General features: G+C 36.6%; 1 protein-coding gene across 1 annotated transcript; it reads right to left on the bottom strand.

The window, feature by feature from the left end:
• Window positions 1–8,053: 8,053 nt before the first annotated feature.
• Window positions 8,054–10,279, bottom strand: LOC137241788 (dynein regulatory complex protein 1 homolog). Its single transcript, XM_067769190.1, has one exon. It carries the CDS (start codon window positions 10,277–10,279, stop codon window positions 8,054–8,056), a length of 2,226 nt encoding a protein of 741 aa, XP_067625291.1.
• Between the last annotated feature and the right edge of the window lie 5,901 nt (window positions 10,280–16,180).

The raw sequence follows: 16,180 nt of genomic DNA on the forward strand, positions 1-16,180 counted from the left end.
TTTTTTGATTGACCTAAAACTTTGTATATATTCATTTTTGAGCTATTCGCATATTTTCAGGGGGCGAGATCAAGAATCCAAGCACTTTTTATCCCTCCATACAACGAAGGGCCACCCTAATGTGTATGTCCCTCCATATGTTTTGAGCTCTTTTAAAGGTAAACTTTGGACAAAAAGACCCACACATCCCATTATTAGCTATCAAGATAGATTGTGGATTTTAAGATATAATGAAGTTAGGAAGCTAGCGAGCATTATTCAGAAACTGAACTGAGAATTATATTAAAGGATAAAGCACACAATGCCAATTACTTTTCCTATCACTATAGAGACCACCTAGTATTTAAGCTGGCATATGCGGTCTCGACATAAATACTTATGAAACAGAGCGTCCATTAAATAAAGACCCCTAGACAGTAAGAGTCATTATTGTCAATGAATATGGCAGAACAACGACCTTGCGACATCTACAGCAGTTGCCTTGAAAAGTGAAGTGCAATTCAGAGCAACGGTGTTGGTTTTGCGGTGGGAAAAAGTCATTCACCGCTTAGTACTGTCGTTCACGGCTGTTAACGAGCATCTCACCGTGATTCACATTAGGCAGGGCTTTTCAATACGGTTTTTATTTACGCCTACGTATAAATCCATTATGCTGCTGACCGATATAAGCACTCTTTTTATGAGAAACCGGAAAAGACCTACGATGATTGCACCGCCATCTCAACAACATCTTACTTGGCGACTTTAACGCAAGGGTTGGAAATGATAGCGACAGTGTCCTGCTCCACGCACTATGAGACCCACCTTGTGGCAGCCAAGCTTTGGACGCGCATCTGTCCAGCAAAGAAGAGTCAAATAGTGACTCAGGGAAAGAGGAATTTCGCATGCTGTTCGATAGGAAAAATGCACGAAAAATTTACAAAAAAATCTGCCGAATGGCGGAAAGTTTCAATTCCCCGCCAAATACCAAAATAATATCGATACTGGTGAAGAAGGAAACGCGACTACTCATTTAAATTGTGTACATTATGTTTGAAACTTGTAAGTTATTTATAAAAAAAAAAGTATACAGATTGTTTTTGAGTTAGAAAAAATTTACGATCTAGGGTAGAAGCGACTACTTGCAGCAACAAGGAAAACAAAAACTAGACGCTTCTAAATTCCCATTGGGTTTTTTTTTCGGTGTTATTGGCAGTATTTATTGACATTTAAGTTGCAAGAACATGAGACGTTGGCGACGTGTCACAACGAAAGCGACGGTGGAAATGTTAGCATCAACAAAATTCCTATAGGAAAAATACCCCTTCGGTGTCGTGCGATCTACAAATGTACAGAGGAGCCTGATGTCTTTCGTCGTTTATATTTACATTCAAATGCATGAAATGTAACCCTTCTTCCTTGTTGTGTCTGTTGCTCCTGTCATGGACATTTCAGTTTGCTTGTTCGCTAGTGGCCAATGTTGTGGTTGTTGCAGTTTATTTTTATTATTTGGTTGCATTGACAATTTTCACTGTTTTGCCTGTTCAACTGTCAGTTATCATTCACTCAGCGTAAAACAAATGACAAAATTCCTTATAAAAAGGGAAGAGCAAGAAGTGCAATTGCCAATGTAGAATGTTCGATTCGATGCTAGTTGATGGACTATTGGCCAGGTTGTTGTCGCCACCAAGGTTTCGGATGAAGCCGCAACTATTCTATGGCATCACACAAATCTAATAACTTTAATAGCTGTTGTTGTTGTATTCAATGTCGCTTATGCAGTTTCAGTTGCAAATGTTTCCTGTCGTCTGCGACATTTATACGAAATCACTAGGCTCCTGTTGTTGGCCTCTTGAAAAGTCATCCATTTTGAAATGTGAATGTGCTAGAACAAAGATCGAGCACGAGAAAAATTGCAAAACATGCATCCAAAGAGAGAAAACGAAGAGTTTTTTAAGACCAAAACAATTGCCTTCCTTGTATATGCAAATGATGCATTGATATATGAAAATATAATAGAGATTTTCAAATGACAGCCAGTAAAATTCGTCCCATATCATAAAGATTACTTACAAATATCTTTGTATGTGCCTTACGGTGGTCTTGCTCTGCAAATTTTTTGTACAAATTAATCCTGCTCCTAAAAAATGTCTCATTAGAAATCACAAGCAACGAACCTTTGGTAATATATGACAATTCGCAGATAAGCTTAGAGCGAACTTCTAAACATAATACCGGACTCAATACGACTTGGCCATTTATTTGGATTTAGTCAGCACTAATTATACATTAAAAAAAAATAAATTTAAATTAAATTAGTTTAATTTAAGTTAATTTATTTAAAATAAATTAAACTAAGTTAAAAGTAAAAAAAATAATATAAAATAAAATATATTTTTATAAGAAAAACTAAAATAAAATAAAAATAAAACAAAACAAAATAATGTATATTGCAACGATTTTCCATCATCCTTTTTCAAATTTGGTTTCGAGACAAACCGGTTTCGGCGTTCTGCCATCATCAGTGTCGATTTTTCTTCTGATTTCTGAGATCTCGAAACCAAATTTGACAAGGGATGATGGAAAATCCTTCCAACATACATCTTTTATCCACCCTGTCGGAAAATTAACAAAAGAAAATAAGTAAAACAAAATTTATTAAATTAAACTTATAATATAATAAAATAAAATAAAATAAAACAAAACACAATAAAATAAAATGAAATAAAGTAAAATTAAATTAAATTAAATTAAATTTAATTAATTTAAATTAAATTAAATTAAATTAAATTAAAACAAATTAAATTAAATTAAATAGAAAAAAATAAATTTATATAAAATAAAATAAATTAATATAAAATAAAATTAAATTAAATTAAATTAAAGGAAAGTATAATGAAATAAAGAAATATAAAACATAACTAATTTAAAGAAAAATTAATAACCTTAATCGCGATCGCCGTGGTGTGGTGGTAACTTGCTTGGCCTACCACTCCGAAGATCCTGGGTTCACCCCCCGGGCAAAGCAACATTTAAATATTAGAAGCAAGTTTTCAATTAGAAGAAAGCTTTTATAATCGGGCAGTGATTTGGCAAATACTCCAAGTGTACTTCTGCCTTGAAAAGCTTCTCAGTGAATACTCATCTGCAATGCAAATGCCGTTCGGAGCAGGCACAAAACATGTAGGTCCCGTCCGGCCAATTTGTAGGAAAAATTAAAAGGAGCACACGCAAACTGGAAGAGTTGCTCGGCCTAAAACCCTTTCGGAGGTTATCGGGCATTACATGTTTTTTAATTTTATTTATTTATTTTTTTTTATTTAAAATACAATAAAATAAAATTTAAAATGTACAAAAATCAAATAAAATAAGATGAAATAGAATAATGTACAAAAATAAAAAATAAAATAAAAAATTAAGTTAAATTTAAAAAAATTTTATAAAACACTATAAAATAAAGTTAAATAAAAAACCCAAAATAAAATAAGGTAAAATAAAACAACATAAAATGGAATAAAATAAAATAAAAATATAAAATTTAATTAAAGAAAACAAAGTAAAACCAAACACTTTCCTGTCTGCACAGCAGGCTATCAGTCACCACCCATAATGGCAGATTTGCCAACCATCAGCGGTAAAGGAAAAATCCTAGCAACAAAGCTTACCACTGTGAAACGAGTGCAATGGGATCTGTCTAATTTCAGTCCATTCAAGTCACCAGGACCGGATGGGGTATTTGTTTTATGTTACAGCAAGGGATGAAACATATAGCCCCAGCTCTTTCCAGGTGGGGCAGAGGTTAATGTAGTATTCTTACCAAAGCCAGGGAAACCCGAGCAACTGCCCTCATCGTATCGACCAATAAGCCTGAGCTCGTTTCTCCTAAGAGGTATGGAGAAAATGTTAGATCAGCATATCAGGGAGGCCAATCTAAATAAACTCCCTCTGTTTAGGAATCAGTTTGCCGACCAGCAGGGCCGCAGAGAGCCGAGCCGGGCCCCTGGCACAGTTTACGGGCCCCCCTAAAAACTAAACTTAATACAGTAAAAAAATACTAAATATGTTCATTTTAAGAGCTTGAATCAGCCAAGGAAAACCTTCCGTGCTTTTTGGTCTGCAAATATGAAAATTAGGGATTCAAAACTAATGCTGCGAGCTAGGCTGGACTCCAACGCCAATGTTCAAAGGCTTGTCAAGCGATTTTGGCTCATAGTAGAACGTAAAAAATTTTTCACGCGAGACAATAGACTAAAAGAACGCCACACTGACTGGAAGTGTGCAAAATATTCTTAATGCTATGCAGATGTTCGGAAATAATACTTCCATCTTGAAGTCATGAAATTTGTTCAGAAATTGAAATGGTAGCAGCGAATCGCATCCCAAATTTGCTAAGTGGATGGCTTTGAGATGAATGATTTCATCTATTAGATCCGTAGAAATATCGATACCATAAATTGTGCAGAATGCCGGTGCCTTTTCTCTGAGCTCTTCTTCCGTCAGATCCTGATACTTCCACAAAAAACTAAATTTAATCGCAATGTCATTTACGGCTTCGAATCGTCTTGTCATGTTACCATACAAGCAGTCCAAAAGAACGTAAAAAACTTGCTGTTTGAATTGAGTTTCGGAATCACACTCAGGTAATTCGCCAGGTAATTCATCGAACTGGCGCTTTCTTATCTTCCTTCTTTTCTCTGCAAAGGTGTTCACAACTCCTATACTCCCTGCCAGAACCTTACATTCCTGAAGTATGATCGACCATTGATCCCTGAACTTCTTCAACTCATCAATCAGGCTAAGTATATTTTCTGTTTCCACGTCGATGGTTGATTACCGTCAACACTTTGAGCCAAATGGAGGCTAAGAGGATACACTCAAATTTCCCCATATATGCTTCAATGCCTTTCAAATCCGTTACTGCTTCTGAACTCAGATTGAAAAGTTTGATTTCATCAATAGCTTTCAATATTTGGGGAATGTGAGTTGCGAAAGGTTTCACACTATCCACACGAACAGACCATCGTGTTTGTGACATGCTGTGCAAGGAGCAATTAGTTTTTTCCTTGAGAATTTCCCATCTCTGAAGGCTTGCGCTAAATATATTATAAAATTTCTGCATAATACCGAAAAATGTGATGAATTCTGCACAACATTCAGCAGCTTGCACTCCAATAAATTTAATCTATGACAAGCGCAAGGTGCAAATATTGCCAGGGAGTTATCTCTCAGGATATGACTCTACGCTCCTTTTTAATGACCGCTCATATTACTGCCATTATCAAATCCTTGTCCACGGCAGTCATCCAGTGGAATATTGTGCTTTTTTAGAGTGCTGCGAGTCAACTCAGCGATAGCTTCTCCTGTTTTTGCGTTACAATCGACAAACTCTAAGAAGCGTTCTTGGATTTTCCATTTTCCGGAGTCCTAATAAAACATAACGCTATATAAAAACAGTTTGCTCAATATGCGCCGAATCAGGGGTTGCATCCACTATTACTGTGTAATACTTGACGGACTTTCTCTCGCCTTCTATCTTTCGATTTACTTGACTTGCATAGATTTCTATGAACTCATTTTGTATTCCATCAGACAAATAATGTGCTTGGAGACGATTTTTTTCTTTTGAGATTCCCTCACCTTCTCCAAATGTAGCAGGGGTGCATTCTATGGTCCAGAGCCCTTTTGTGGACTTAAAAACGCACACATCAGGGAAACAATAAGTAACTGGGAAACTAAACAATCCAGATGTCACTAGATTGACTGCCTAGGGCAAAGGCAGGCCAAACTGTTTATACTTCCAACAACGAAAGTATCAGCGAAACTCATTAATTTAAGCAAGGAGGACCTAAGAACTCTTACTGGGTACTATACGGGGCACTACGGTCTACGATATCACCTAAGTAAATTAAATCTATCGGATACCCAAATTTGTCGTTTCTGTGAGCTGGATAAGGAAACGCCGATTCACATTCTCTGCGAATGCGTCGCTCTAGCTAGGCAGAGACTATCCCATCTAGGTGGTGAGACTATTAATCCCTATGTCATATGTAGTAAAAAGCCTGAGGAACGGTACTACATCAAAAGCCTCCAGATACAAAATTAGGCTAAAAGGTCTTCCACAATAGATCTGCACAAAGGTCACAGTGCTTCCAGACCTATAAATAATAATAAATAAGTAAAACAAAATAAAATATAATCATCTGTATTTAATAAGCGAGGCAAACTCATATTGCTTTATGCAATTGTTTTTGTTATTTATATTAGAGAAAAATTGCAAAGTTGTTTTCTCTAATATCAATAACAATTGTATAAAGCAATTTGAGCATGTCTAGCTATTAAATACACATGATTATATTGATATAATAGTTAACAGCAGAAGTTCTGCTAATAAAAAAGCAATACTGAAAAATCCATTGTTACTGAGCTTTTAAGCGCGCCTAAAACATTCCACACAATTAGGCTTAAATATCATAAAGAATTAGTATGTACCTAAATGGTGAATAAAAGGAATAGAAACAGAAAGGCAATTCTTAGAGACCAATTGTATAGCGAACAACGGGACATTCATATGGCTGAGTGGTTAAAGGCATCTGACTTTCCACTGATATGAATGTTGGAGATTCGAGTTCAATACTCAGCTCCCGACAAGCTAGCTGATGAAGAAGTGAAATACAGAAACATGTCCTAGTAACCATCGCCGTTTGTAAACTTTGCAACTTTTCTCTATTATCAATAAAATAAAATATAACAAAATTAAATATAAAAATAAAATAAAATAGAATAAAATTAGAAAAATAAATTAAAATGAAATAAAATAATGTCAAACAATATAAAATAAAATAAAATAAATTAAAATAAAATATAACAAAATTAAATTAAATAAAAAACCAATTTTAAATTCAATTGAAGAAATGAAATAAATAAAATAATATCATGTGTATTTAATTTGCGAAACAACTTCACTTCTTCATCATCTAGCTGAATATTGAACTCGGAATCTCCAACACTCATACTTTATACTGGTGTGAAGGCAGATGACTCTACCACTCAAGCATATGAATGCCCCGCATTCAGGAACATGTTCTGGCAACCATCGCCGTGTTTTGTACTTTTTCTCTAACATTAATTATAAAATAATATAAAAGAAAAAAATAAATAAAAGAAAATAAAATAAAATAAAAAATAGTCAAAAATTAAATTAAAATAAATCAAATATGAAAAAAGTAAAATAAAATAAATTTAAACAAAATAAGATATATTTAATAATTTGGGAAAAATTTAAACAACGTGACATCAGGACGGACAAGGCACGTTGTTTAAATTTTTCCCAAATTATTAAATAAATTATAAAATTAAAAATTGCTTCAAATAAATGTTTTCATACATTTAAAGCAATACGGGCAATCCCCGATTAACTCATACAAAATAAGATATATTTCATTCATATGTTCATTGGGGCAGAAGCATTGACCATGACAACAGCAGATGAACCGGCTTTGGGAGTATTCGAGAGAAAAGTTCTTCTAAAGATTTATGGACCTCTACGCGTTGGCGATGGCGAATACCGAAGAAGATTTAATGATGAGCTGTACGAGCTATACGCAGACATCAACATAGTCCAGCGAATTAAAACGCAGCGGCTGCGCTGGCTAGGCCATGTTATGCGAATGAAAGATGATGCTCCGGCCAAGAAAATGTTTCTATCGGGACCCGCCTATGGAAGCAGAGGTAGAGGGCGGCCCCCACTCCGTTGGAAGGACTAGGTGGAAAACGATTTAAACTCCCTTTGTGTGACCAATTGGCGCCGGTTTTCGGAGCGAAGGAGCGACTGGCGTGCCTTGTTGGACGGTCATAACCGTTTAGACGGTTAAGCGCCAATTAAGTAAGTAAGTAAGTTCTTTGCTCAATTTTTATTTATTTATTTTTTTCGTTGTTGTGGGACTAAGCCGTTATTTATAAACAAATATAAATGTACATAGAAAGGTACATACATATAACACAACTTTAAGGCAAAATTCAAGTTTTTGTTCATGCAAATTGTAATTTTTTTCAGCATTTTCCATTCTAAATCTCATCAGACCTTAAATTTCTGTAGCAAATGTTTTAGTTCCATATTTTGTCTACGCAGAAACACGCATTCTTCATCGAGTTTAGTGCGCTGTTTCAACACTTCCACATAATGATTCAAACCATGTTCCAAAGTTGTCCAAAGTTTTCGTTTCTCTTTCGGGAAATAATCCTTAAATTTACTCCAAAATTCTTTAATTTCATCATCACTAAATGGAATTGTATTACATTTTAATTGGTTTTCCTCAAGTATGGCTTTGTAATCAATTTGTTTTTGCATTTGGTTTTTTGTGAATTCATTTAGTGCTGTCAAAACAAATACTGGTTCTATAACTAAATAATGATTTTGACATGATGGGCGTCCCTCCAATTTGGCATTCTTTTCCTCTGGTCGAAGACGAGAGGAGCTCGGCGGAATCGATTCATTTTTTGTAGTCAATTCACTCTTTGAAGTCGTAGAATCATTATCTGTAGAAACCAAATCATCGAGTTCCCGACCTATTTTATAGAAATCTTGCATTGTCTCTCTCGGTAGTCCATCGGAACAATTCGGACAGTATGAATAAGGCAAAAAGCATTCGGTTAAAGTTGATAGCATTTGTACATTTTCGACACGCAAAGCTATAAAAACATTATCGAGACGTACAATACATTGTTCATTTTCTGAATAGGGTTCGAGTATACGGAATAGTTTCTCTTCGATTAGGAAACCTGCACGATCAGCTATTTTACGCAAAATATTACGTAACAAACCCCGTTCCACCTCGGTCTCACGTGTACGAACTACACTTGGTTTCTTCTTAATCGTTTGGATATAACTTTGCAACTCTTTTCTTGAAGTCTCATTTATGTCGGTCATATCAAGGTCAGGCTTAGACCATGGCACAGCCAACTGTTGTTCGTGTAAAATACGATCGATTTCGTAGATTTTTGTGATTACATCTTTCAACTCATTAAAATTGATTTCCCACACGAGATCGAATTTGCGTTTATTATTCGCACGAAATTGGTGCGCCTTCATTTCTAGCTCACTTTTGCTCTCGTGCAACTTTTGTAAGTCGGCCGATGAGCGTTGCAACTTGGTTTGATGTTGTTTATTGACGGTAGAAATTTTTAGTTTTAACGCTGCAATGCTCTCATTAAGCCTGGCTATACGACGCTTTTGTTGATTACTTATCACAATATTCTCTTCGTTACGCTTTTGTAGCACCTGATAATTGTAGTCCAACTTTTCCGAGTTCATTAACACCGTATTACGTACCTTACGTAGCTCCCATTCGAGCATTTCTGCTTCCTTCTCAAGACGTATGCGCGTGCTGCAAGTGAGCTCTTCTTGCACAGCCGTTATACGTGCGATCTCTGCAGCATAAAATTCTTCCTTTTGTTTGACCATATCAAATTTCGTCTTTTCACTCTCAGCCATTTCATCATAGAACTTTTTCCATTTATCAGCCTCTGTGAGCGCAATTGTCCGACGTTCCTCGTTAATGGTATTCTCCAATATATCCAAATGATTTTTATAGGCTGCTTTGATCACATCGATCTGACGATCAATACGTTCGACCAAACATCGCACATCGTTTGCTTGAGCCATTTGATCCGCATAGTATTTTTCATTTATACGATCGATCTCCTTCTGACACTGTTCAATTAGACTATCTTTGCTCGCCATTAATGCTGCCACTTTTTCTTTTTGCTCTTCCAAATGTTCGAATAATGCCATCGGTTCTTTGAACTCTTCCAACTCTGACCATTTAGCTGATATTTCATTAAAACGTGCAATTGACTCTATGGATTCCTTTTCTAAATCTTTCTGCAATAAATGTCCGCATTCACGTTCATGCTCACGTCGCAATTGTTCACGTTTCTCGTTGGCCACTTTCATATTGGATACTAGCTCTGCTCCAAATTCTAGCAAATCTTGTAATTTTTGATCACTCTCCTCCAGCTGCCGTTCTATGGCATCTTTCTTTTCTGTACTCTTTTGTACTAGCGTCTTCGGTGCAGCTTTCATACGCGTTCTATATTCTTCCCTTATTTGTTTGCGTCTCTCATCCAAATCGTTGGCAGCATGTGTTGGATCTGATGAAGTTAGTAGATTTTTCATTCTATCCAAATGCCAATTGCTGGTGCCTGAGGCATAAGATGCATGCATTGCCTCAGATACGGAACCATGCATAGAGGATTTGCCTGAAGGAGGTTCTATGGACATAAGAGATGCGGCAGCTTCCATGTTTAGTGTTAAGAGCTAGTGAAAGTGGTTAATGTATTAAAAATAAAACAATTAGCAAATAAAGTTATTGCCCCAGTAAAATTAACTAATTTTTAAATCTTTGAAATATTTCTTTGCCAATTTGAATTATTTATTTATTTAATCAAACAATTTGAATTATTGTTTCCATGGCACTTTATTGAATGCCTACGTCAACAAAAAACATTGGTTGCCATGTGGGCGCATCATTCAGAAAAGGAAGCCGCAGGATGTGTAATATCAAATTTGTAGTTGCAATAGATTTAGATAGCAACGGACTACTGTATATCAAGTTTATCAGCATTATAAAAAAAATCTGCTGAGATATTTCCGTCCGTGTGTCCGTTATATCATCCTTTTCAGGCCATTCATATATCACCTTCGGCCTCCCCTTAAAGAGGGTGGAGAACAGCAACGCCTTTAGAACCCATATAACAACGGAGTGGACAAAATTTCAGAAATTATAGATATAATAGATTCAAAACTAACCACAGCAGAAAAGTTGGGGGAATTAAACAACATCATGACGAAAAACATTGCTAAGTGCGTGCAACAAACCCTGTCCCGGGCGAAGCAAATCTGCCGTGGTAGCGCGAAGAGCTGGCGATATTTCGGAAGTGGGTAAAGAATAGTTTGAAGCTCTCGAAATTTGGAGAACGCGAGGAGTGCTAAAAGGAATGTATGTATGTATGTATGTATTGTATATTCTTTATTTTCTTATAAATACGTACAATTTTCCAAGTAGTACAATATAAAAAGTAACAAATTCAAATAAGAAAATAGTTAATGACATTAAATGCTAATTATAAAAGCAGTGGAAATGTCATTTCCTTTAAATATAATTATAAATGCTTGTGGGGCGCATAATAATCACAAGATATAATTGCTACAATCTCTAGTTAAAGTAACGACCAGAGAATAACTATTTTAAATAAAAATAAAAAAAAATACTATAAATAACAAAGTACTTACATATAAAGCTAAAAACTTCATAAATATTACATAGCGGAATTTATACGATGGGTCGCAACAGAATTTCTACACCCTCATGATTGAAACTAAGTAGCCACCGTTTCACTTCCCTCATAAACTTAGAAAGTTTTCTAATGAGTTGTATTACAGCAGGTAATTTATTATACAGTTTACATGACACGATTGTGTAAAAGTTACGGAAAAGTGTGGTCCGAAAACGAGGAATTTTTACTCTTGATAACGGTCTACTTCTAAGGATGTAAGGGTTATATATCGGGCTTTGTGAATACCCACTCCTTATAAAAAAAATTTTCAAAACTTTGTAATAGTACAAGTGTCGAATGGGAAGTATGTTAAATTTTTTGAAAAGGTCCATAGAGTGGGATAAACGGTCTGCGTTACACATTTTTCGGATAAAGCACTTGGCATGTAGGCATCTACTATGGACTTAAAAAGTAATACTTGGCGCGTTTTATCTCCGATGAGCTATTGGTCGAGCTTCTCTTCCAATTTATGTCGTGCTCCTGTTTAACCTTTACTACAAATTCATGCCGACTCCGAGCGGCAGCTTTAAGGCAGATATGTTTTCATTGAGAATCCTTCATGGTAAAAAATACATTCGGAGTGTTTGCCAATCCACGACCCCGCTTAGAAAAAAAGTTGTTGTAACGGCTATTCACACTATGGAGTCATTCAGTTTATGTGAGTTCCCCACGGACCGGCTAATGCAACCTTTCCCGGACCATGCTACCTTCGCACCACGGCAGCCGTCGAAGAGATTCAAATGGCGGATCATAAACAAAGGAAACATTGCCAAAACAAATATAGCGGTTTAGAAGAACGGATGTACAGACATCGAACTGTTGCGAAATAGTAAAATTAAGCGAGCTCATATGTATGTTCGGACGAAACAATTCAGAGACTGATAGAGTGGGTTAATGGGGAATTAATAACAAAATAATTTGCCTTTATGGCGCAAATCGCCACACATATTCCTTCCAGAAAACGGCTCGCGTCTCTTCGAATTCAAAAGTTTAAAAATCAATCACTTGTATTCAAAAGACTGTAAGCATACTGCTAAAAATTTTTCTGCTCAAAGCCCATGAAAGGCTAAAAGACATATATCTATAAAAAGCCGAACATGCACAAACCGCTTTCATCAAAGTATGTCGGTATGCACCTCGCTGCATAGTGTTGTTATAAACAAAGGGATAAATCACCACTTCTATGGACGTAGGTTCATCAACCAGCTATCCAGGCGGTATGATGAGGGGTCCGTCAAACTCGCGGCGTAGGCAGATAACGTTACAGTGTTCCCTCTCGGATGAATCGCACTCCCACCAACTGACGTCTGATTGGCCGTCTACGCGGAAAAGACAGATCTGCTCCTGTTCTTGTACACGCCCGACCATCTCGGGAACGATTTAATATGACCACATAGAATCTTCTAGTTCCATGGAACCTTGGGTCTCCAGAGCCCCGGCTGCCAAAGAAACAGGATTCGCTACGGATAGACGACGTTGACAATTAGGTTGGAGAACCTATAAATTGCGCTGGAAACTCCTTGAAAGGGTTGCGCTACACATATCCTTGAATCATTTGAGTACTTTAGTCGCCTCTTACGACAAGCATATCTGCCGCGGGTATCTAAGTTATCGTAGAAGCTCAATGTGTAAGAGAGTTAACTGGAGTTGAGCGGGTTGTCTCATTAGATATTTAAAGTGTGTGCGTGGTGGACAGCTATACAAAAGGAACGCAAACCCAGTTTTCAGATAGTAATGATAAGTATAACGGGAGATTCCCCATACCTCATTCATGTCTGCACTTTGATAGGGCCATAAAGCCACAATAGTGGAAGATTCGGGTAAGGTGGGAATGGTGACATACGCGATGCTGTCTCTTTCTACTTCTTTTCAGGAAGCAGCTCCAATACATGGCGCATTTCTGTACCCGTACACAGCGTCCTTTTTTCCGAGGTAGCGCGACATTCCTTATCGTACCAGTTAATATTTTCCGGCTCTCTGAAAACTTATGATACCAGCAGCGGCGGTACAAAATGTGGGATTTGTTGCAACCTTGTACTGCAGGTTATCATGTTTCTAGCCGACGTCAATCAACCTCAACCCTGTGAGGATGAGTTTTCCGACTGTTGGACGCCTTCCTTGCGCCTTGGCGTTAAAGTAGCAAAGCATGATTTTGATGTCATGGCGCAGATGGTTATCTCATGTCTTTTATAGTTTCTTATAGAAAGAGTTCCTATCCTCGGCGTCCGCATATCTGTGCGTATATCTGTGCGTCTCATGTCCTTTATAGTTTCTTATAGAAAGAGTGCCTATCCTCGGCGTTCGCATATCTGTGCGTATACACTTATAAAAGTTATATTGAAAGTTATCGCCAATACGTGGATCGCAGCGAACCGTACAATTCCAGGCGGCGAAATTTTTTTCTCCCCAAGAAACGTTTAATTAAGGTCCGTTTAACTTTTGCCGTGGTCGTCTTCAAAAAAACCATTTCTCATCCGCGCCTCGTTTTTATTTTTCATTGGGAATGGTTTCAATCCTAGAACTCAACTCATGTATAGGATTTGGAATTTAGTCGCCTCTTATAATAATAAACCCAACGGATTAATACCCTCCAAAGCCCGCCCAACCGACACGAGGGGCGCATCCGCATGACGCACGGATTTGTTTTTGTTTTTGCCGAGTTGTTGATAGGCGGAGGTTTGTTAAGCGTCGAGATCTAAAACTGCTCAGCTACAGAATAAAAATCATCAGCTGAGTATTATATACATAACAGTAGAAAATTATACATATAGTAAATTGTTAAATAAGTTAAGGATTTAGCATATAAAGATTTTTATTTTTTATTTTTATTTTTATTTTGTTACGAGTTAAGATAGGATAGGACAGTTTTCCTTATAGTAAAAAGTGAATCCGTTATATCAAATGAATTCGAGTGAGAGTTAAAATCATAACACAAACACCGGAAAGGTTCATTTAATTCGAAGTTAGTTCTACACTGCCTCAAAAGAAGAGGTTTGTAATGTCTTGACGCTCGTGATGGGATATTGAAGTTTACTTCGTTCAAAAGAAAGGGGCTAGAAATTAGTCCATTCAGTAGTTTAGCCATAAATAATACTCCTAGCATTTCTCTACGGCTAGCGAGAGTTGGAAGATTGATAAGCCTTAACCGACTAGTATAAGGTGGAAGATTATATGCAGAGTCCCAATGAAAATTCCTTAAAGAAAAAAGTAAAAATTGCTTCTGTATTGACTCAAGTCTATCTGCATGAACTTGATATCGCGGATTCCAGACTACTGATCCGTATTCTAGTATCGGCCTAACCAATGTGGTAAAAAGGGCTTTGGTTACATAAGGGTCACTAAATTCTTTAGACCATCTCTTCACGAATGATAGAACACCTCTAGCCTTATTGGCAGTAGTCATAATATGAAGGTTGAAACTAAGTTTAGCATCCATCGTAACTCCCAAGTCAACAAAATAATTTACTGATGCAAGACAAAAATTATCAATTACGTAAGAGGCTGCTGGCAAAGATCTCCGAGAGAAGCACATGAACTTACATTTATTGATGTTCAGCGGCATTGAATTCGCGTTGCACCAAGCAACTAAGCAGTTTAAATCCGCTTGAAGCAATGGACGTTCTTCAATAGACTCATAAGACCTAAAAAGTTTTACATCATCAGCATACATTAAAATTTTGGAATATTTTATTATGGTACAAATATCATTAATAAATAGCAAGAACAGAATTGGACCGAGATGACTGCCCTGTGGGACGCCAGAAGGAACTTTAATGACCTCTGAAAGAGTATTTTTAAAAATTACTTGTTGCGTTCTACCGCAGAGATAAGAAGATATCCACTGAGTGAGACCTGGTTGGAAACCAAGTCGATCTAGCTTGTGGATAAGCAATGAATGGGAAACTTTGTCAAATGCTTTACTGAAATCAGTGTAAATAACATCGGTGTGAAGATTTTCTCTAAATCCATTAGAAACATGCGTTGTGAATTCAAGTAGGTTGGTAATGGTAGATTTGCCTCTACAGAATCCATGTTGAGAGTTTGCAATCAATGCAGAAATGGAAAATGTTAGCTGATTAGTAACAATGGCTTCAAACACCTTTGGGATGGCAGACAATTTTGCAATTCCTCGATAATTTTCTACACATGACCTACTGCCGTTTTTGTGGAGGGGTATTAGAAAAGATTCCTTCCAAGCAAAAGGAAAAACTCCATGTTTTAGGGACATGTTGAATAAATCAGTTAGGGGCAGATAAATGTGTTCTGCACATCTTTTGAGAAAACATGTGGGAATTAGATCAGGACCGTATTTATAAGATTCCTTCAAAGAAGTTAAATATGTAAGAACCTCTTCTGGATATATTGATGGAATATTAATTGCGTTAAGTGAGTCAAGTTCATACGGGTATTCACTAGACAAAGAAATTAATTCAGCGGAATAGTTAGATTTGAAAAATTGTGCAAATAAATTAGCAATAACTTGATCGTCGCTAGAGAAATCATCACGGTATTTCATACCAGAAGGAAAGCCTTTAACCCTACGTTTAGAGTTCACGAAATTATAGAAAGCTTTCGGATTGCAAGTTATTTTCTTTTTCATGGCACAGAGATAGGTATTGTAACACTTTTTATTTAATTCAAAATATTTATGACGCAATATAGAGTACTTCAAGTAGTCGGAGTGTGACCCCGTCTTCTTGTACAGCTTGAAGGAACGCGTTTTTTTGTTTTTTAAAGATTTCAGTTCTTTGGTGTACCATATTTGGACTAGTTCAGTGAAAACACGTTTACGCTTAGGCACATGTCTGTCCAGAATAGCGTGAATGACGGCGTTGAAGTCAGAAACGTTTTTGTCAATATCTGCACC

The sequence above is a fragment of the Eurosta solidaginis genome, chromosome 2 (assembly GCF_040869045.1).
Source record: "Eurosta solidaginis isolate ZX-2024a chromosome 2, ASM4086904v1, whole genome shotgun sequence".
Classification (NCBI taxonomy): domain Eukaryota; kingdom Metazoa; phylum Arthropoda; class Insecta; order Diptera; family Tephritidae; genus Eurosta; species Eurosta solidaginis.

Coding starts and splice junctions, on each gene's coding strand:
- LOC137241788 (XM_067769190.1), bottom strand. CDS start 10,279: ATGGAAGCTGCCGCATCTCTTATGTCCATAGAACCTCCTTCAGGCAAA.